The sequence below is a fragment of the Nerophis ophidion genome, linkage group LG17 (assembly GCF_033978795.1).
Source record: "Nerophis ophidion isolate RoL-2023_Sa linkage group LG17, RoL_Noph_v1.0, whole genome shotgun sequence".
NCBI classification, from domain to species: Eukaryota; Metazoa; Chordata; class Actinopteri; order Syngnathiformes; family Syngnathidae; genus Nerophis; species Nerophis ophidion.
In genome coordinates, this window is record NC_084627.1 from 9,787,233 (window position 1) to 9,811,076 (window position 23,844).

A 23,844-nucleotide genomic window follows, 5' to 3' on the forward strand; every position below is an offset into this window, starting at 1 on the left:
TCCGGGAGGAACTCAAAGTAAAGCCGCTGCTCCTCCACATGGAGAGGAGCCAGATGAGGTGGTTCGGGTATCTGGTCAGGATGCCACCCGAACGCCTCCCGAGGGAGGTGTTTAGGGCATGTCTAACCGGTAGGAGGCCACGGGGAAGACCCAGGACACGTTGGGAAGACTATGTCTCCCGGCTGGCCTGGGAACGCCTCGGGATCCCCCGGGAAGAGCTGGACGAAGTGGCTGGGGAGAGGAGAGTCTGGGCTTCCCTGTTTAGGCTGCTGCCCCCGCGACCCGACCTCGGATAAGCGGAAGAAGATGGATGGATGCTCCCACAGTTGATTTTTTCACATCAAGCTGCTTGCCTATTGTAGATTCACTTTTCCCAGTCTGGTGCAGGTCTGCAATTCTTTTCCTGGTGTCCTTCGACAGCTCTTTGGTCTTGGCCATAGTGGAGTTTGGAGTCTGACTGTTTGAGGCTGTGGACAGGTGTCTTTTATACAGATAACGAGTTCAAACAAGTGCCATTAATACAGGTAACGAGTGGAGGACAGAAGAGCTTCTTAACGAAGAAGTTACAGGTCTGTGAGAGCCAGAGATCTTCCTTGTTTGAAGTGACCAAATACTTATTTTCCACCATAATTTACAAATAAATTCTTTAAAATTCCTACAATGTGAATTCCGGGATTTTTTCACATTTTGTCTCTCACAGTTGAAGTGTACCTATGATGAAAACAACAGACCTCTGTCATCATTTTACGTGGGAGAACTTGCACAATCGCTGGCTGACTAAATACTTTTTTGCCCCACTGTATAGCATGTTCTATATGTTATAGTTATTAGAATGACTCTTACCATAATATGTTACGTTAACATAGCAGGCTCCTTCTTAGTTGGTTATTTATGCCTCATATAACGTACACTTATTCAGCATGTTGTTCATTATTCTTTATTTATTTAAAATGTTCTTTCAAATGTCTATTCTTGCTTTTGGATTTTATCAAATACATTTCTCCCAAAAATGCGACTTATACTCCAGTGCGACATATATATATGTTTGTTTCCTTCTTTATTATGCATTTTCGGCCGTTGCGATTTATACTCCGGAGCGATTTATAATCCGAAAAATACGGTAACTTCTTTTGTCTGACTTTTAGACCTTGCTAGGTGATGCTATTGTTGCGTTGTGAGGGCTGGTCTCCTGCAGCTTTAGTAAAATCTGGCCAAGTACTATTCTGTCTCAGTGGTCCTTTTTTTACTCAACATGTATGTCATTTAAAAGAAATTGGGATCGACCAGTGTGTTTTATTCCCTGAGAGTAAAGACTGGTCGCACGCAACACTTTAATTACCTGACTGTAGTTCAATTCCTGGTTCTGCTTCTCCTGGATCGCTGCAACTGTCGCCGTGGCCGTGGCTGTTGCCGTGGCGGCGGCTACGGCAGCGGCGGCCGCGGTTGTGAAGTCTGAGGAGGGGCGCACCAGGCCACCACCGTTACCGGAGTAACTGCGGGAGGGGAGAGAGACTTTGTGATGATGACGGAGCGATGTCAACATGTCAACAAAAGTAACGTTCTTTGTAACTTTTATCGTTGCATACAACTTCTACGTCACATACCTGCCGGCGTACGCTGAGGAATTGTACGCCGCGTTGGGCCGTCCGTACATGACAGGCTGCCCGTAGCCTTTAGACATGGCCTCGCTGTAAGCCTGCTGGCCCATAAATTGGGGGCCCATGGCGCCGGCCATGCCGGGGCCACCGCCCGGCATCATGTGCCCGCCCGTGCTCTCGCTGGGACCCATGGGTGCTCCTATAACCTGCAGAGCAAGCGGTAGTCAGGCCAGGCGGACCAGAGACGCGTGTCTTTACAGAGATGACAGGAAACGGGGTGTCCCTCAATTCTGGACACAGGTAAAACGCGCATATACCCGGGCGGTATCTCCTTCAAGCTCGGGTTCTGTGCAGGATCTTAGCGGTTCCCAGTATTGTGCTCTTCTGCACAGAGACGTTAGGAGCGACTGGGTAGCTCAGTGTGTAACAGCGCTGGCTCTTAATACAGTGGTCTGGGGTTCAAATCCCGGCCAGGGCGAATGCTAACGTCCAGGTGGGTACCTAGGCACACAGATCAGCGATACAATAGAAGATGGAGTCATACTGGCTGCACCAGCACAGTTACAGGGCCAGGGTGCTTTCTTCATCACAACAGCAAAGGTGTGAAGCTACAAAGAACTAACCCCAAGACGCAGAACAGCAGTGTCAAATACGTACAGATTGGTGTTTTTTGGACAGGCATTAAGTGCGTTGATTACCTGGCTGTGCGTGGGATTGGCCACGCCCCACACGGTGGTCACTACAGAGAGAGATCCTGGGTGCTGATTGGTGCCTGGTTGCCAGGAGACTGGCTCATTTAGAAAGGCGCCGTCACCGCTGCGGAGAGAGGAGGGCGGCGTTGAGAGCGAGGCACTTGGCACCAGCTTTAATCGGCACACACCACTCCCGTCAGTAGTCCTCGTTACGGATTAAGTGCAATCAGCCGCTTGTTAGGACTTATTTGACCGACATAAAGGAGACATGACCACACATCCTGCTTTGTCACGACAGCAAGTAACAACACTTTAGCAGCTCATTGCTAACCTAATTACTTTTATTTTTTTACTCGTTCTTCTATTTGATATCATGAAATAGTACTGTTGGAGATCTGATTACGTAAGAGGAGCACAACCATCAGTGTGTGTGTGTGTGTGTGTGTGTACCTTTGTGGTGTGGGAGGCAGGGCTCGTTTCATGGAGTTAAGAGGTTTCATCGGGGGGACATGGGGCTGCTCGGGGAGCCCCCCCTGAAAAGACAAAGCACAAACAAGATCAGTCACGTGGTCACGGTCACCATGGTGGCGCCGGCTTACGTGTGTGGACGTGGCGAGCGCTCGCCTCACAGCCTCACGGGGGCGTCGGGAGGCTGCGGGCTAAATTTAGCTTGTTGATTACAAAAGGAGTTGAAGTGTTCCCTTGCTAACACGGCGGTTACTGCCGCTTACAAGTTGTTGTTTTTTCAGGGATATGCGCCGTCTCCCAGATAATTGTTACACTCAAACGTTGCGGTGACGACTTCCCCAATGTCACCTTTAACAAACCCGACAAAACATCCACCGTCTCACTCGCTAGCATTAGCTAATGGCTAGCCGGACAAATCAACATGTGGGAAGAAAGTGAAGTGAAGTGAATTATATTTATATAGCACTTTTCTCAAGTGACTCAAAGCGCTTTACATAGTGACACCCAATATCTGAGTTACATTTAAACCACTGTGGGTGTTACTATGGAACAGAGCGGTCAAGCTAACATGGTTCTCTATCACATGTTAAACGGCAGGTTTCGGTGAGACAATTGTGGTAATAAGTCGGCTCTTATCGTAGACATGAGCGGATAACTTGCGTCGTTCCTCCTGCACCAGTCAAAGAGTGAAGTGAAGTGAATTATATTTATATAGCACTTTATCTCTAGTGACTCAAAGCGCTTTACATAGTGAAACCCAATATCTAATTTTTACATTCAAACCAGTGTGGGTGGCACTGGGAGCAGGTGGGTAAAGTGTCTTGCCCAAGGACACAACGGCAGTAACTACGATGGCACAAGCTGGAATCGAACCTGCAACCCTCAAGTTGCTGGCACGGCCACTCTACCAACCGAGCTATGCCACCCGTGAGTGTGAAGGACAATGCTGAGAAGAAGTGGATGGTATACCATATTTATGCGCCTGCCTAGAATTACTGCCGGGTCTAACTCGTTTCGCAAAATAATTATCTTATGCTAATGCTAATGCGTAGCATTACCGCCGGCTCAGGGTTAACGCCAGGTCAAACTCGTTTCACAAAATATTATTTTTATTAGCGCATGTCTAAAATTTCCGCCGGGTCAAACCCGTTTTGCCAAACAATTAGCTTCTGCCTAGAATTTCCCCCGGGTCAAACTCGTCACGTCACGAGTGACACTTCCCTTGACATCATTTTCAAAATGGAGGAGGCTGATTTCAATAGTTTGAAATCGCATAAAGGGAAGGAGATTAAGAGCTATTCAGTAGGATTTAAGGTCCAAGCTATTGAAAATGCTAAAAAGAACAGTAAGCAGCTATGTTTTATTAATATACCGTAGCTGCGTGTGTCAAATATGAGTTATTAAATGACTCCGGCTTCCTGGTGGTAGAGGGCGCTAGTGATCCTTCTTGTGACAACAAGCAGCAAGAGTGAGCAGCGTGTGTTTATTTTTTCCTCTCGCTTGCACTTTTAACATGGAGGATTACATATCTAAAATGAAACAGTTTTCTAAACTGGACTTTCAATCGAAGCAGGAGGTAATAAAGGAAGATCTCCATCGAGACAGAGACTTTTAAACTGAAGAAAGATAAGGAAGACTTCTATAAACAAGTTATCGATGCTTTTGATCAGAAGGAGCTGCGCATGGACTTCATTTATAAGTAAAGGTAAGACCATGATAACGTTTTTTTTTATTAAATGTGCTTTTCATGATGGTATCCTTACATCACACTCAAATTTAAGCGCAGGCCTATATTTACCGCATGCCTTTGGTAAGCGCCGGGGTGAGAAGAGGTTTTAAATTAATTAGTGCCCCGGCGGCAATTCAAGGACATACGGTATTTATTTGTTGCTGATATATGTACAACGTACTTATATCTATTTCTTTTTTGTAGGGATTCCTCCAATTCTTTTAGTCATTGAATCAAAAAGGACTGACAACAAATCTAGCATTGTTTTCTGGTGTTATTGTAGACTGTACTCGCGTTGAGAGACTCTTTACTTCCGCGACAAACGGCGAGCTGCAAGGAAGTATATTCAGGTGCGTCCTCATGGCAGACACGCCCCCTCAGAGCCAGACAACCCCGCAGGTATGGCTTACGTCAACAACCGGTTTCGGCAGCGCTGTTCAGGGGATCAAAGGAAGTCTTTTTTCAGCCAAATTTCTGGTGCATCACAAGTCAACAGTGAGCAAAAAAAAAACTTAAGTTAAAAAAGTTAAAGTACCAATGATCGTCACACACTATGTGTGAGGAAATTTGTCTTTTGCATTTGACCCATCCCCTCCATCACTTCCAGTAGGAATGTCATAGAGACATAAAACAAAAACCTCTATGTAGGTCTCACTTAGACCTACATTTCAGTGGGCAGCAGCAGTGCAGCGCCCGGGAATCATTTGTGGTGATTTAACCCCCAATTCCAAGCATTGATGCTGAGTGCCAAGCAGGGAGGTAATGGCTCCCATTTTTTTACAGTCTTTGGTATGACTCAGCCGGGGTTGGAACTCACAACCTACCCATCTCAGGGCGTACACTCTAACCACTAGACCACTGAGTAGGTGGTATAAACTACATATATCCTGTAACTATCTGCTCATATTAACGTGTGTGTTTGTGTGTCATTATGTTCATTTTCCCCACGGTCTGCCAGCACACCTTGTCGGTGGAGAATGAAGAAGTGCGTGTCTAGGAATGAAACAGAGGCGGATGTGTGTGCTAGGGAGGAAATACTTGATGGAAGTGGGCCCGTTGTTAGCTTAAGATTGGCAATAAAAGTTAAAAAAGAGCGTCAGACTCTGTGTGACTTCTTCTGGATGCTACAATGCATGATATTATTTTATTTAGTTTTCACATAAAATAAACAAATCCTAAAAAGGTGTGGTGGCTCATGTGCATTAGGGGAAACCCTGAAGTGCTCTAATTAGAGACCGATGTCCCTTTGAGACAGGAGGACCCTATTGTATTTCTCAGGTATTTTATTATTATTATTATATCGCCGCATCTTTGAGCTGTAATTTGACCCCCTTAACATGCTTCAAAACTCACCAAACTCGACACACACATCAGGACTGGCGAAAATTGCGATCTTATCAAAAAAAAAAAAAAAAAAACTCAAAATTGCGCTCTAGCGCCCCCTTGAAAAAAAAACCAGACAAAACTGCTTGTAACCTCCGTTAGGAATGTCGTAGAGACATGAAACAAAAACCTCTATGAAGGTCTGACTGAGACTAACATTTCACACACTTACATCCTTCATAAAAAATCAACAGGAAGTTGCAAGAACCCCTTCAAAATAAAAGTTTCCTAAAAAATGTAATTTTTGCCTCTTTGAGCTGTAATTTGACCCTGTTAAAATGCTTCAAACTCGACACACACATCAGTACTGGTGAAAATTGCGATTTAATAAAAACACTAAACCCCAAAACTCAACATTGCACTCTAGCGCCCCCTAGGAATAAAACACTGACAAAACTGCTCTTGGGAAGAAAACACAGACAAAACTGCTTGTAACTCCCGGTAGGAATGTCGAAGAGACATGAAACAAAAACCTCTATGTAGGTCTCACTTAGACCTACATTTCATTAATTGACATCCTCCAGCAAAAATCAACAGGCAGTTGGCAATTACCCCTTCAAAACAAAAGCTTTGTAAAAAAAAAACCATCACTATTTTTCAAACATTATCTCCTCTGAGCGCGTTTGTTGTGTCAGCTTCAAACTCGCACAGGAAAGAGATTGAACCCCTTCTGATTAAAAGTTGCGCAAAGAGATTTTCGAACTGCTCCAGTTTTGATTTCACGAGCCTTCAAAGAACCGCTGCGCTGCTGCTGTCTCAAGATGGCCGCTTAAAAGCAGGAAGCACCAGCGTGACCACACAATGCAGAGAAGGTAGGTAATGTGCATGTAAAGATATGTTGACTGGGTGAAAGAAGGAGGCACCAGTTTGACACCAGGATACAGAGAAGGTAGGTAATGTGCAGGTAAAAATATGTTGACTGAGTGAAAGAAGGAAGCACCAGTTTGACACCAGGATACAGAGAAGGTAGGTAATGTGCAGGTAAAGATATGTTGACTGGGTGAAAGAAGGAGGCACCAGTTTGACACCAGGATACAGAGAAGGTAGGTACTGTGCAGGTAAAGATATGTTGACTGAGTGAAAGAAGGAGGCACCAGTTTGACACCAGGATACAGAGAAGGTAGGTAATGTGCAGGTAAAGATATGTTGACTGAGTGAAAGAAGGAGGCACCAGTTTGACACCAGGATACAGAGAAGGTAGGTACTGTGCAGGTAAAGATATGTTGACTGGGTGAAAGAAGGAGGCACCAGTTTGACACCAGGATACAGAGAAGGTAGGTACTGTGCAGGTAAAGATATGTTGTCTGGGTGATGGCAGGAAGCACCAGTGTGTATGGGTGAAAGAAAGAAGCACCAGTAGGACCCCAGGATGCAGGGAAGGTAGGTAATGTGCAGGTAAAGATATGTTGAATGGGTAAAGGCAGGAAACACCAGCAAAAGTCGGTCCGTTCTTCGCTGCTTGCAGCTTTAATTTGCATATTACATTTTTCTTACCTGAGAAGTTCCTTAGTCTATAACGCTGTTTTTTTTATAGTTTTGGTGCCTTTGCAAGAGTGCAAAACCACAAGTGATGTGCGGGGAGAACAAGCCACCCATTTGCAAAGTTAGAATTTATTGGAGTTGCACGTAAAAATGCAAAGGATAGTTGGAAGGGGAAGGAGCAGGCTTAACCTTGAGGCACATTTTTACTTAGTCTTTGGAGTATATAACTGCACTCACGCTAAGATGTAAGTAAAACTGCCAAATATTGTACTCCAAAAACCCCAAAAGGTGAGTGTACAGTAAAGGGACAAACTTCCAAGGTCGCCATCTCGCCTACCGAGCGGAAAGAGAGGAACCGACTAAAATAATGGCGGCAGGGAAGGACGCATGTGGTAAACAGAAGAAGGTAAAACATGTGATGTTCACGTCCATTAAATGTACAAGGACAGGACAGTCATGTGCAGCAGAGTTTTTCAACCACTGTGCCGCGGCACACTAGTATACCGTGAGATTTTGTTTGGTGTGCCGTGGGAAATTATGTAATTTCACCTAATTGGGTTAAAAGTATTTTTGCAAACCAGTAATTATTGTCTGTGCTGTCAAGAGCTTGGCAGTTTAAAGGGGAACATTATCAGCAGACCTATGTAAGCGTCAATATATACCTTGATGGTGCAGAAAAAAGACCATCTATTTTTTTAACCGATTTCCGAACTCTAAATGGGTGAATTTTGGCGAATTAAACGCCTTTCTGTTTATCGCGCTGGAGGCGATGACGTCAGAATGTGACGTCGCCGAGGTAACACACCCACCATTTTCATTTTCAACACATTACAAACACCGGGTCTCAGCTCTGTTATTTTCCCTTTTTTTTACTATTTTTTGGAACCTTGGAGACATCATGCCTCGTCGGCGTGTTGTCGGAGGGTGTAACAACACTAACAGGGAGGGATTCAAGTTGCACCACTGGCCCCAAGATGCCAAAGTGTCTGCCACCAGACCCTCATTGAATGTGCCAGAGTGTCTCCACATTTGACCGGCGATGCTAAAGTAGACATGGCACAGAGATGTATGGATAACCTGCAGATGCATTTGCAACGATAGTCAACGAAATCACAAAGGTGAGTTTTGTTGATGTGGACTGCCAGCTAATCAATGCTAACATGCTACGCTAATCGATGCTAACATGCTATTTACCGGCGGTGCTAAAGCAGACATGGCACAGAGATGTAAGGATAACCTGTAGATGCATTTGCAACTATATTACGTTTCCTTCCACCCACATTTAATGCGAAACAAACACTTACCAATCGACGGATTTAAGTTGCTCCAGTGTCAAAAGATGCGAAAGTCCTGATGGTTTGGTCCGCACATTTTACCGGCGATGCTAACGCAGCTATTCGGCCATGCTATGACTATGAATAGCGTCAATAGCTATTCGCTCAATAGCTTCAGTTTCTTCTTCAATATTTTCATACTCCAACCATCTGTTTCAATACCTGTGTAATCTGTTGAATCGCTGAAATCCGAGTTTGAATCCAAGCTAATGTCGCTATATCTTGCTGTGGTATTCCCATTGTTTGTTTAAATTGGCAGCACTGTGTGACGTCACAGGGAAATGGCCAGTGTCTTCGCAGAGAGACGAAAATAAGGCACTTTAAAGCTTTATTTAGGGATATTCCGAGACCGGTAAAATTTTGAAAAAAACAACAAGCCACTGGGAACGGATTTTTATTGTTTTTAACCCTTTTGAAATTGTGATAATTTTCCCCTTTAACCGTGTAATACTCTTCCATATCAGCAGGTAGCTAATTGCCTTGTAGATGACAGAAACATGCTTTGTCGTGCTCACAATATGCAGATGACAGCGGGAGGCAGCGTGCAGGTAAAAAAAAAATCAAATTCTTAAACCCAAAATAAACAAAAAGGCATTGAAGCTCAGCAAAACCAAACTAAAACTGAACTGGCTGAGAAGTAAACAAAAACAGAATGCTGGACGACAGCAAAGACTTCCAGCGTGTGGAGCACACCCGTACATGACAACACCAAAATAGGAGCGCAAGACAAGAAATACAACACCACACACAGAACAACTCAATGTTACAGGTGGTGATAGTACACCTACTTTGAGACAGGAGCTATGGTGATGCATGCTTGGTTACGGTTTGAATTCATACCCAACATTTGCGAGAACGACTTTAACTGTCGATACCGGCTGCTGAGTTTCATTGTTTTCTGCTGCTGGTGCGCCTCGGGATTTTTTCAATGAAAAAAATGTGCCTTGGCTGAGAAAAGGTTGAAAAAGACTGATGTACAGTTCTACACCCAGGAAGTACACGGTACTCAAACTGCTCGCTCGGGAGCTACCAGAACTGCGAGACACTAATATGTCCGACCATCGGCTGGCCTTACGATTGAGTTTTTTGAACGGCTCTTTCACGGGACTCACAGAATAGTACAAGATAGTAACTGGTTCTCATCGTTTGCTACGAAGCCACTCCCCAAAAATATGTTTCTCTGGTGAAGTCCAGGCAACAATAGTGTTAGTAAGTACTAATACTACTTTGAAAACCAACATGCATGTGAAGTACAATATGTACTATCTTGATGAATGAATGTATTACAATCATAGTCCCCACACTGCACGGCTGTAAAAAGTCTCTCTGTCAACATGTCAAACAGGAAACTTACTTAGGCTTTATCGCTGATTGTATATTTAGTAGGGGTGTAACGCTACGTGTATTTGTAGTGAACCTTTTCGGTACGGGGGTGTACCGAACGAGTTTCTAACATAGAGTCTTAACAAGCTGCTTTGCTTCTGCCTCTGTCTCAGCACCCAGCATTGTCCCACCCACACAACCATCTGATTGAGTACATACAAAGCGGTAACAGCCAATCAGCAATCAATCAATCAATCAATGTTTACTTATATAGCCCTAAATCACTAGTGTCTCAAAGGGCTGCACAAACCACCACGACATCCTCGGTAGGCCCACATAAGGGCAAGGAAAACTCACACCCAGTGGGACGTCGGTGACAATGATGACTATGAGAACCTTGGAGAGGAGGAAAGCAATGGATGTCGAGCGGGTCTAACATGATACTGTGAAAGTTCAATCCACAATGGATCCAACACAGTCGCGAGAGTCCAGTCCAAAGCGGATCCAACACAGCAGCGAGAGTCCCGTTCACAGCGGAGCCAGCAGGAAACCATCCCAAGCGGAGGCGGATCAGCAGCGCAGAGATGTCCCCAGCCGATACACAGGCAAGCAGTACATGGCCACCGGATCGGACCGGACCCCCTCCACAAGGGAGAGTGGGACATAGAAGAAAAAGAAAAGAAACGGCAGATCAACTGGTCTAAAAAGGGAGTCTATTTAAAGGCTAGAGTATACAGATGAGTTTTAAGGTGAGACTTAAATGCTTCTACTGAGGTGGCATCTCGAACTGTTACCGGGAGGGCATTCCAGAGTACTGGAGCCCGAACGGAAAACGCTCTATAGCCCGCAGACTTTTTTTGGGCTCTAGGAATCACTAATAAGCCGGAGTCCTTTGAACGCAGATTTCTTGCCGGGACATATGGTACAATACAATCGGCAAGATATACAGTACAGGCGTAATGTGATCAAACTTTCTTGTTCTTGTCAAAAGTCTAGCAGCCGCATTTTGTACCAACTGTAATCTTTTAATGCTAGACATGGGGAGACCCCAAAATAATACGTTACAGTAATCGAGGCGAGACGTAACAAACGCATGGATAATGATCTCAGCGTCTTTAGTGGACAGAATGGAGTGCGTATTCAGAACCCATGTAGTCAATGCTTCAGCGTCGAGCAGAAAGGTGTTTAGCAGGGGAGCATAAGGCAGCGTACTCTCCCCAAATGATAATAAACACCTCCCAGTCAACTACTACTAACATCACTATGAGGTCGTTGACGTTCTAGATCAAGGGTGTCAAACTCAAATACAGAGTGGGCCAAAATTTAAAACTGAACGAAGCCGCGGGCCGAGGTTGAACAAATGAACCCTTTAATAAGGACCCAAACAAGTTTTGCATTGAATATTGACCAAGCCAGGCTTATATAACTTTATAGTGAAATGCAAAATCCAGTTTCAAATAATAATAATTAAAAAATATCAATAGCATATCAAATTATATAAAAACAGAAATGTAATGCCTTTTTTCGGCGGCAGGTTTAAGTTGGGGCGGGGTTTAGTGGTAGCGGGGGTGTATATTGTAGCGTCCCGGAAGAGTTAGTGATGCAAGGGGTTCTGGGTATTTGTCCGGTTGTGTTTATGTTGTGGTACGGTGCGGATGTTCTTCCGAAATGTGTTTGTCATTCTTGTTTGCTGTGGGTTCATAGTGTGGCTCATATTTGTAACAGTGTTAACATTGTTAGTACAGCCACTCTCAGTGTGACGTGTATGGCTGTTGACCAAGTATGCCTTGCATACACTTGTGTGTAAGAGCCGCACATATTATGTGAGTGGGCCGGCACGCTGTTTTTATTGAAGAAAAGTGGACGTGGCGACATGTAGAGAACGCCAAAAGCAGTGCTTTTAAGGCCCGCCCCCACTATTATTGTCCGGGTGGAAATCGGGAGGGGCACTGAACTTTGGGAGTCTCCCGGGAAAATTGGGAGGGTTGACGAGTGTGAGTATTAGCGGTGAATGCGGTGTTACAGCGGCGGGCCAGCTCTGATGTTAATTTGATATTGCCTCAAGGGCCAAATGAAATTACACGGCGGGCCAAATTTGGCCCGCGGGCCAGAGTTGGACACCCATGTTCTAGAAACTTAAACTGCAGCTCAGCTTGCTCGCAGTCCTGGCTTAAGGTGAAGGCTAATTAGGTTTTAGCGTAACGTTATCTTATTTTGCTGTGTGTGTGTTAGGGGCAGCAAAGCCCTGTTAGTTATTTCACTTGAACTCCATGGTGTTCAGGGATGAATAGTCTCTCCTATTGGTATTGTACTATTTTTTTTCAGCTATAGTTACATTAATCATTAGTAATGTAGCAGCTTAGTTTGAATGGCAGGGTCCCTGCTATCACATGTTGAGAAAAATATAACATTTATATAATAAAAATCAAATACAGGCTTCCCAAATGCTGTATTAAGCATGATGACTTGACTTGATGACTTGATGACTCACAGTCCTGGCTTAAGGTGAAGGCTAAATAGGTTTTGGAGTAACGTTATCTTATTTTGCTGTGTGTGTGTTAGGGGCAGCAAAGCCCTGTTAGTTATTTCACTTGAACTCCATGGTGTTCAGGGATGAATAGTCTCTCCTATTGGTATTGTACAATTTTTTCAGCTATAGTTACATTAATCATTAGTAATGTAGCAGCTTAGTTTTGAATGGCAGGGTCCCTGCTATCACATGTTGAGAAAATATAACATTTACATAATAAAAATCAAATACAGGCTTCCCAAAATGCTGTAATAAATTAAGCATGATGACTTGACTTGAAACTGTTTAATGTTGCACTTTTTATATGGAGAAGAAAAGTTTTGTCATTTTATTTAATCCGAGCAACAACTTGAGGCAGTTTAATGTGGATTAACTTGGGCAGAATTATTATAGTCTTCCCAATGTTAAAAGGATAAAGCCATTGTTTACAAATTTGGTAAATAAATAACCAAAAAATATATATTTTGTTGTTTTCTTACTGTACCGAAAATGAACCAAACCGTGACCCCTAAACCGAGGTACGTACCGAACCGAAATTTTTGTGTACCGTTACACCCCTAATATTTGAACTCTTCAGTTCATCATGTTTGCTATACTTTCCAAATTTACATGCAGCCTTAAATTGTAGTGATCGCAAGTGAAGTTGAAATTCCCCGAGTGAAACAGAAGCATCATAACATTGGACTGGAATAAAGTAGGATTGGTATTATTGCTCCAGTGAATTTGTATGACAATATGAGCATGCAAAATACCTTTTTCTGAATTATTAGGGCATGTTTTGTTGTGTTTGCCAGTTTCAACAACCATCTCTGTGTGTAACTAAAGAGCCATTTTGAAGCATATTGAACCAAGAATACAACAAAAAAATCTGTCTGGAGCCCCAGAAAATTAAATGCCTTATATAAATGTTATAGTGAAGGCAACACGTGATTTAAATGTCTACATTAGTGTGTTGCAGGCTGACGCAAATCTTTGTTGACAGAAATAGTGAAATTTACCGTAATATTTATTGTACACATTTTTACAACATTGGAAAACTTTAGTAAAATGGAAACTTCTCAGAAGGTGAGAGAACTCCTGGAAATTACTGGCTTAGAAAGTCAGAATGTATAGTGTGTCCAAGGTAAGGAAATGGCAGGCTGTCTTTTTCTAATAGATTCTATCAATCTTTGCGAGCTCGGTAACGTTTGCTGTGGTCTGGAACAACATGGCACACAAATGCAACCAATGTTACATACAGTTAATGTGTCATGGGACATGCAAATATGTATTAAATACACAGAGGACATAAGAAAAGGAAATTAAATAAGATCAAATATACCTACAGCTAGCCTAAATGGCATGTTAGCATCAATTAGCTAAAATATGCCTGATTAGCACTCCAACAAGTCAATAACATCAACAAAGCTCACCGTTGTGCATTCACGCACAGAATAAAACATTTGGTGAACAAATTTAGACAAAGGAGTGGCATAAGAAACGTCTTTCTGTGGCAACGTCGGACAAAGTTATACATGTAAACAAATTGTTGCGTCACAGTCCACTAGGGTGTAACGGTACACAAAAATTTCGGTTCGGTACATACCTCGGTTTAGAGGTCACGGTTCGGTTCATTTTCGGCACAGTTAAAAAAACAACAAAATATACATTTTTTGGTTATTTATTTACCAAATTTGTTAACAAAGGCTTTATCCTTTTAACATTGGGAACACTAATAATTCTGCCCAAGTTAATCCACATTAAACTGCCTGAAGTTGTTGCTCGGATTAAATAAAATGACAAAACTTTTCCTCTACATATAAAAAGTGCAACATTAAACAGTTTCAAGTCAACTCATCATGCTTAGTTTATTACAGCATTTGGAAAGCCTGTAGTTTACTTTTATTACACACACACACAGCAAAATGAGCTAACGTAATGCTAAAAGCTAATTAGCCTTCACCTCAAGCCAGAACTATGAGCGAGCTGAGCTGCAGTTTAAGTTTCTAGAACAGGGGTAGGGAACCTATGGCTCTAGAGCCAGATGTGGCTCTTTTGATGACTGCATCTGGCTTTCAGATAAATCTTAGCTGACATTGCTTTGATTGATTGATTGATTGAAACTTTTATTAGTAGATTGCACAGTACAGAACATATTCCGTACAATTGACCACTAAATGGTAACACCCCAATAAGTTTTTCAACTTGTTTAAGTCGGGGTCCACGTTAATCAATTCATGCTTAACACGATAAGCAATAAATAATTCCGCTGGCAGTCATTGTGTCAAAAATAACGTTCAAAATATAAAACATTTTAATCCATCCATCTGGTTTCTACCACACCTGTTTAAGAAGTCACATTAATGTATTGTTGGTTCACTTCAGATGAACGGTGTTATTAAAAAGAATAAGAGACTTATTATACTCTAAAAAGGTTGGTTTTACTTAAAAATGCAGGCATTTATTTGTGTTCAGTCTCAAAAAAATATTAAATGGCTCTCACGGAAATACTTTTTAAAATATTTGGCTTGTATGGCTCTCTCAGCCAAAGAAGTTCCCGACCCCTGTTCTAGAAGGTCAACGGGCTCATAGTGATGTTAGTAGTAGTTGTGACGGGGAAGTGTTTAGTATAATTTGGGGAGAGTACGATGTCCGCTCATCTCGACGTCGGAGCACTGACTGCATGAATACCCACTGCTGATTGGCTTTGTATGTAACCAATCAGATGGTTGTGTGGGCGGGACAATGCTGGGTGCTCACTGCTCAGACAGACAGAGGCAGAAAGCAGAGCCAACTCGTTCGATACCCCCGCGTACCGAACCGGTTCAATACAAACACAATACAAACACACGCATCGTTACACCCCTACAGTCCACACAACCACAGCAAATTCAATGAGCGCTGAAATGACCTTTCCAAATACTCTCACCAGTGAAGTGTTAACACAAACATATCAAACAGGAAGGTTTGTGTCATGTTTGTCTTCCTACAGAAAGAATATTTTTTTTAATACATTTCTGAAAAAGCTACAAGGAGCCACTAGGGCGGCGGCAAAGGGCCGCACGGCTCTCGAGCCGCGGGTTGCTGACCCCCGGACTAATTATTATAACTAAAACAAGTAAAATCCACCACAAATTGTCATAAATATTACAGCAAAACAGAACATTGCCAAAGGAGACTTTTGGGATGCAATAGTGATTGTTGTTTTTCTGGCTTCTTAAAGGGGAAACTGCACTTTTGGGGGGAATTTTGCTGATCATTTCCAGGCATGTGAGCACCTTTGAGGGGAAAAATAGGAACATTTCTATCAGCAGATAGTGCTGACATGCGAGCTCATTTCCTACCGCTTGTTCCTTTCGGGGTCGCGGAGGGTGCTGGAGCCTATCTCAGCTGCATTGGGGCGGAAGGCGGGGTACACCCTAGACAAGTCGCCACCTCATCACAGGGCCAACACGGATAGAGACACGAGATAAAATTGAGTAAATCAAGACGTGTCCTGCAAATGGTTGCGCTACATTCTAACTTTTGGATTTATTCTCATCTACCAACCTCTTTTTTTACTTTCAACACTTAAAGGGGAACATTATCAGCAGACCTATGTAAGCGTCAATATATACCTTGATGGTGCAGAAAAAAGACCATGTATTTTTTTAACCGATTTCCGAACTCTAAATGGGGGAATTTTGGCAAATTAAACGCCTTTCTGTTTATCGGTCTTTTAGCGGTGACGTCAGAATGTGACGTCACCAAGGTAACACACCCGCCATTTTCATTTTCAACACATTACAAACACCGGGACTCAACTCTGTTATTTTCCGTTTTTTCGACTATTTTTTGGAACTTTGGAGACATCATGCCTGGTGGGTGTGTTGTCGGAGGGTGTAACAACACTAACAGGGAGGGATTCAAGTTGCACCACTGGCAAGAAAATCTGCCGCCAGACCCCCATTGAATGTACCAGAGTGTCTCCACATTTGACCGGCGATGCTAAGACAGACATGGCACAGAGATGTATGGATAACCTGCAGATGCATTTGCAACGATAAAGTCAACGAAATCACAAAGGTGAGTTTTGTTGATGTTGTTGACTTATGTGCTAATCAGACATATTTGGTCGCAGCATGACTGCCAGCTAATCGATGCTAACATGCCTTGCTAATCGATGCTGACATGCTATTTATGCTAGCTGTATGTACATTTGAAACTAGATTCCCACATTTAATGCGAAACAAACACTTACCAATCAACATATTTAAGTTGCTCCAGTGTCACAAGATGCGAAAGTCCTGATCGTTTGGGCCGCACATTTTACCGGTGATGCTAATAAGGCAGCCATGCTATGGGCCACTTCATTAGGTACACCTATGCTATGGCCGAAAAGCGTCAATAGCTATTCGCTCAATAGCTTCAGTTTCTTCTTCAATTTCGTTTTCGCTATCTGCCTCCATACTCCGACCATCTGTTTCAATACATGCGTAATCTGTTGAATCGCTTAAACCGCTGAAATCTGAGTCTGAATCCGAGCTAATGTCGCTATATCTTGCTGTGGTAACCGCCATGTGTTTTTGTGTTGGCAGCACTGTATGACGTCACAGGGAAATGGACAGTCGCATCGCAAATAGCGAAAATCAAGAACTTTAAAGCTTTTTTTAGGGTTATTCCGGGAGGTGTAAAATTTTGAAAAAAACTTTGAAAAATAAAACAAGCCACTGGGAACTGATTTTTATTGTTTTTAACCCTTTTGAAGTTGTGATAATGTTCCCCTTTAAAGCCCAAGATCAACTTCAGATCTTTATGTCAATTATAATTTTTTGTAATTTCTTGATATTTTCTTCGTTTATTTTATGCCCTTTTTTGTCCCAAAAAAACCCAACTTTGCTTTTATGGCAAGCACACAAAATATGCAATATATTACCCCGAAAAAAATTTTAAATAGATTTTTTGACATGAAGTAATTGGAGCCTCAAAAAATAATTTGAAATAGATTATGTGACATTTCGCTTCGGGCTTCACGGTGGCAGAGGGGTTAGTGCGTCTGCCTCACTATACAAAGGTCCTGAGTAGTCAGGGTTCAATCCCGGGCTCAGGATCTTTCTGTGTGGAGTTTGCATGTCCACCCCGTGACTGCGTGGGTTCAGGTCTGGCTACTGATTGATTTATTGAGACTTTTATTAGTAGATTGCACAGTACAGTACATATTCCGTACAATTGACCACTAAATGAATACGTTTTTCAACTTGTTTAAGTCGGGGTCCACTTTAATCAATTCACTGCCACTGGTAAAGTTACTAAACATGTCAGACCTTAGTCAATCGGAAAGTTACCATTCTCAACTTATTCATGACAAAGTCTACTGAATTTCAGAGCAATTATTCTCTCGATTGTCTGCTGAATTTCACCCAAACAACAAAACAAAGGCTTGCTATGATGGGAACTGCACTAAACACCCTCAACAACCTGCACGAACAGCTGGCCGGCCCAGTCACATGTAGTATGTGGCTTCTGCAGGCACACACAAGTGACTGCAAGGCATACTTGTTCAACAGCCATACAGGTCACACTGAGGGTGCCCGTATAACACTCCTACTAATATGCGCCACACTGTGAACCCACACCAAACAAGAATGACAACCACATTTCCGGAAAACATCCCCACCGTTACACAACATAAACACAACAGAACAAATACCCAGAATCCCATGCATCCCTGACTATTCTGGGCTACATTGTACACCCCGCTACCACCCCCCCTCCGGCTTTTAACACTACGTGAGTTGTGTGGTCTTGTTGCCCTGTGTTTTAAAATTTTGATTTTCTATTTACTGTTTTAATTGGTTCCACCCTTAAAAGCGTTTTTAATCATATTTATTTTATATTGCTTGTATATGTATTTATTTATTATTATATTTTATTTTTTGTTTTTATTCAGTCATTGGTGGAGCTCAGGATAGTATTGGAATGTTGTTTTTAACATTGTTGTGCAGCACTTTGGAAACATTGTGTTGTTTAAATGTGCTATATAAATAAAGTGGATTGGATTGAACGAGGACACGCTGCTCCGTTATTGATTGAAGTAAAGTCTGGGTGTCATTAAAACAGTTAGCGCCATCTTTTGACACTTCTTCCACTCCCGTCCTTGCACGCTACACGGCTACAACAAAGATGACGGCGAGAAGACGCTGTCGGAGGTGAGCCACGTAAATAAGCCCCGCCCACAAAACGGCGCCTCCTGAAGCGACTGTCAGAAAGCGACTTGAAAATGATGTGTAAAACATCATTAATGCAACATTTTGACCAAAGAACCACCGTTACATGTTACGTAGACCACAAGGAAGTCCTTTACATTTAGACAAAATTATAATAATATGACTCCTTTAATGCACCCTATAATCCGGTGCACCTTATATATGAAAACAAATGAAAAATAGATTAATCGGCAGTGCGACTTAAAATTCGGTGCACCCTATGGTCCGGAAAATACACACTAAAGGCTCTTGTTTTCATTTTCAGCCAATTTATCAAAGTGCAGCTGTAACCAAGCATGCATGACTATAGCTCTTGTCTCAAAGTAGGTGTATTGTCACATCACGCCCTGACTTACTTGGACTTTTTGGAGTTCTTGTCTTGCGCTCGTATTTTGGTGGCTTTTTCTTCCTTTTTTTGGGGTATTTTCCTGTAGCATTTTCATGTCTTCCTTTGAATGATATTTCCCGCATCTACTTTGTTTTAGCCAGTATTTTTCCATCCATTTTCTACCGCTTTCTCCCTTACGGGGTCGCGGGGGGCGCTGGCGCCTATCTCAGCTACAATTGGGCGGAAGGCAGGGTACACCCTGGACAAGTCGCCACCTCATCGCAGGGCCAACACAGATAGACGGACAACATTCACACACTAGGGCCAATTTAGTGTTGCCAATCAACCTATCCCCAGGTGCATGTCTTTGGAAGTGGGAGGGGCCTATCCCCAGGTGCATGTCTTTGGAAGTGGGAGGGGCCTATCCCCAGGTGCATGTCTTTGGAAGTGGGAGGGGCCTATCCCCAGGTGCATGTCTTTGGAAGTGGGAGGGGCCTATCCCCAGGTGCATGTCTTTGGAAGTGGGAGGGGCCTATCCCCAGGTGCATGTCTTTGGAAGTGGGAGGGGCCTATCCCCAGGTGCATGTCTTTGGAAGTGGGAGGGGCCTATCCCCAGGTGCATGTTTTTGGAAGTGGGCCGAAGCCGGAGTACCCGGAGGGAACCCACGCGTTCACGGGGAGAACATGCAAACTCCACACAGAAAGATCCCGAGCCCGGATTTGAACCCAGGACTGCAGTACCTTCGTATTGTGAGGCAGACGCACTAACCCCTCTGCCACCGTGACGCCTTTGTTTTAGCAATCAAGAATATTTCAGTTGTTTTTATCCTTCTTTGTGGGGACATTGTTGATTGTCATGTTGGGATGTACATTGTGGACGCCATCTTTGCTCCACAGTAAGTCTTTGCTGTCGTCCAGCATTCTGTTTTTGTTTACTTAGTAGCCTGTTCAGTTTTAGTTTTGTTCTGCATAGCCTTCCTAAGCTTCAATGCCTTTTCTTAGGGACACTCACATTTTGTTTATTTTTGGTTTAAGCATTAGACACCTTTTTACCTGCACCCTGCCTCCCGCTGTTTGACATCTACTGAACAACAACACATCATTTGCAGACTATAATTACTGGTTTGCAAAACATATTTTTAACCCAAATAGGTGACATTAGATCATCCCCCACGTCACACTAGACTATCTCCCCGTGGGTGAACGTGGACGTGATCTGTCAGGGAGGACATGATTGGAGTCACGATGGCGGGATATGTAAACATATTCTAGGTAACAAAATGACAAAGAAACATGACAAATCTCCTTAAAGCGTCCAAGATTGTTCTACAGGTGCTCACGCACGCGTGCACGCACAAGACAAACACAAAGAGAGCCACGCACGCACGCCGCTTCACAACAACACGGACCGTTCTGGGACCCCGAAACGTGCGTGAGAGGGTTACCTGTCTGCGTGTGCACGCGCCGCGGCCGCCGTCAGCGTCGACGCGCACGCACCTGCTCCTTTTTCCCGCCAACAACAGAACAAAGCACCGAGCGGCGTGCACGCCACGAGCACCCGCCTACCTGCCTCGCCAGGCGCGCGCGCGCCCTCGCTAGCACCGCGGCTGCTAATTTGTAAGCAGAGAGTGCTCGCGTCCGGAGCGTGCGCGCGAGACATTCACACACACACGCCACTTACCTGCCCGTGCGCGTGCACGTGCGTCCACGCGGAGTCCCAATCCAGACTAGCGTTAGCCTAGCCTAGCCTAGCCGAGCTAGCGAGGTGGTGTCGCAGTGAGCTAACAGCGACTAGCTGTCAACTTTGACTCTTTGCGAGCCGAGCGGCCTTTTTTAAAAAGTCTCAAATCAAGCCCCCACTTCCGGCCGGTGTCATGTCGAGCCAGGCCAATTAAGACGCTCGTTGAGGGGGAAAAAGACGCCGACTCGGCCTAGGCGTCCATTGCACAATGACATCTACACGTGACGTCACCGCGCAAGCCCCGCCCTCCCCGAGTCACACTCGGCCGAGGTCACGTGACGGTGACGTCAGCAGGAAACCATCAGGTAGTAAAAAAAAAACGCGCGCGGTGCTTTGCTTTAAAAGATGTGATTTTTGGTTTTACGCCGTATGAACACAACTTTGAAGAGGAATTCTACCTTTGCAACCTCATTATTCTATTGGCTAAGTCTTATATTCATAAATGTAAGTTTCTCAATACCCCGACCTGTCTTTTTGTGCCTTTAAAAAAGATTTTGAACTTTACTTTAAAACGCTCTCTACCTTTAACAACAAAAAAGCTGTCAAAACGATGATGCTGTGTTGTAAATTTAAGTTATTTAATGAAGATGAATGAGTCTATGGCCATGCGATGAGGTGGCGACTTGTCCAGGGTGTACCCCGCCTTCCGCCCGATTGTAGCTGAGATAGGCGACAGCGCCCCCCGCGACCCCGAAAGGGAATAAGCGGTAGGAAATGGATGGGATGGAGTCTATGGCTTTGCACCTGGTTTATTAAATATATATATATTTATTTTTTATATATTTGATTTTTGTTACTTTGAATTTACAATCCCCTCACGCTGTTTTGTACTGTTTTTATAATGTTTTGTAATGTTTTATACTGTTGCTGAACTATTTTGATTATTGTTTCTCTTCTGTTTGTTAAAGACCTACTGAAAGCCACTCCTATGCAGTCTGATAGTTTATATATCAATGATGAAATATTAACATTGCAACACACGCCAATACGGCCTTTTTAGTTTACTAAATTGCAATTTTAAATTTCCCGCCAGGTATCCTGTTGAAAACGTCGCGGAATGATGACGCGTGCGCGTGACGTCACCGGTGGTAGCGGACATGTTCAACTAGCACCGATCACGGCTAAGAGTAGTCTATTTTTCTCGCATAATTACACAGTATTCTGGACATCTGTGTTGCTGAATCTTTTGCAATTTGTTCAATGAATAATGGAGACGTCAAAGAAGAAAGATGTTGGTGGAAAGCGGTGTATTGCAGCTGCCGGTGTTTCTTTGTTTGTTGTGAAGCTTTACTATGGAACGGAGCGGTCACGCAAACATGGTTCTCTACCACATGTCATGGCAGGTTTCGGTGAGAAAATTGTGGTAATAAGTCGGCTCTTACTGTAAACATGAGCGGAGCTTGTGTCGTTCCTCCTGCAGCTGCGACATTCTTGGCTCCTCAATGGCCCCCCTCAGGTATGACTATATAATTTCACTAAAACACTAGTAACACAATAAGCAGATAAGGGATTTTCCAGAATGATCCTAGTAAATGTGTCTAATAACATCTGAATCGCTCCCACTTCCCTCGTCTTTCTTTTTTTTTTTTCTTCTAGTCCTTCACTCTTACTTTCCTCATCCACGAATCTTTCATCCTCGCTCAAATTAATGGGTTAAATTGTCGCTTTCTCGGTCCAAATCGCTCTAGCTGCTGGTGGCCATGATTGTAAACAATGTCCAGATGTGAGGAGCTCCACAACCCGTGACGTCACGCGCACATCGTCTGCTACTTCCGGTACAGGCGAGGCTTTTTTATTAGCGACCAAAAGTTGCAAACTTTATCGTGGATGTTCTCTACTAAATCCTTTCAGCAAAAATATGGCAATATGGCGAAATGATCAAGTATGACACCTAGAATGGACCTGCTATCCCCCGTTTAAGAAGATCTAATTTCATTAGGCCTTTAAGGTTGAAATTTATACATAAACATTTAAGAAAAACAAAACAAAAACGCACACGTTGCCGCCACTTCGCGCCGAGGTGACTCGAAGATGAAGATAAATAAAACATTTGTAGCAGAGTGAGACATCCTTTTTACATCAGCTAGTCTTTGCCCGCTGTCCAACACGTCAACTACATTCATGTGTCGGGTGGTGTTCTCCACTGGGGGGGGGGGGGGGGGTGAGGGGGGGGGGGGGGGGACCCTGCTGGTGTTTTTCACACCTCGGTTGCCCTGGAAACAGATGCAGAGATTTTTTATTTCTTCATGTTTCTCCACATTATCCATATCAACCCCCCCCCCCCCCCCCCTCACTACACATCCCCCTGCATTCCTCCTCTCTCCCCCCCCCGACCTGCCGCATAGTAGCTTCACACACACACACACACACACACACACACACACACACACACACACACACACACTGCAGTCATCCGACAATGTCACAGCAGAGTCACTTCCAGTGCGCGTGCGCGTGCGCGTGGGAGGCTGTTATTGGACTTGTTGGGGCTGAGCCTCCAGCCGGGTGGGGGTGGGGCACATTTGGGGACGAATTGAAATGTTCGTCACATGACAAATGGATCACGTCCACGCACACATTGCGTCTTGCCCGCCTGTTGCCATGGCGACCAACATTGTGCGCACTGCACTTTGGCGAGAGTGCGCAGCATTCCAAGGAACTCTCTGACCTAGAATAACACGCCACACGGCTTCATTGGGGGGTGGGGGCGACGACTTTTTTTTTTTTTTTTTTTTTATTGGGCCGGGGGGAGGGAGCAACAGAGGGAAGGAGAGAGGAAGTAGGGGGGGGAGGGGCTAGGAAACAAGGATGGATGAAGGGAGTGAGGAAACACAGGAGCGAAATATCCATCCATCCATCCATTTACTACCGCTTATTCCCTTTGGGGTTGCTGGTTCCTATCTCAGCTACAATCTGGCGGAAGGTGGTGTACACCCTGGACAAGTCGCCACTTCATCACAGAGCCAACACAGATAGACAGACAACATTCACACACGAGGGACCATTTAGTGT

General features: G+C 43.9%; 1 protein-coding gene across 4 annotated transcripts in view; it reads right to left on the bottom strand.

Moving 5' to 3' along the window:
* Positions 1-21,084, bottom strand: part of LOC133535998 (zinc finger MIZ domain-containing protein 2-like) — a 36,412-nt gene extending 15,328 nt beyond the window's left edge. For 2 of the 4 annotated variants that reach the window (XM_061876131.1, XM_061876128.1), the window contains exons 1-5: positions 20,773-21,084; positions 2,741-2,823; positions 2,297-2,414; positions 1,605-1,804; positions 1,340-1,493 (exon numbers count right to left, since the gene is read on the bottom strand). In XM_061876131.1, the coding sequence (XP_061732115.1) occupies positions 1,340-1,493; positions 1,605-1,804; positions 2,297-2,414; positions 2,741-2,790 (522 nt within the window). In that variant the 5' untranslated portion in view covers positions 2,791-2,823; positions 20,773-21,084. Of the gene's footprint in view, positions 1-1,339; positions 1,494-1,604; positions 1,805-1,915; positions 2,100-2,296; positions 2,415-2,740; positions 2,824-20,536; positions 20,682-20,772 lie in introns of those variants that run through there. The other 2 variants (XM_061876130.1, XM_061876132.1) reach the window with 2 other exon arrangements.
* Between the last annotated feature and the right edge of the window lie 2,760 nt (positions 21,085-23,844).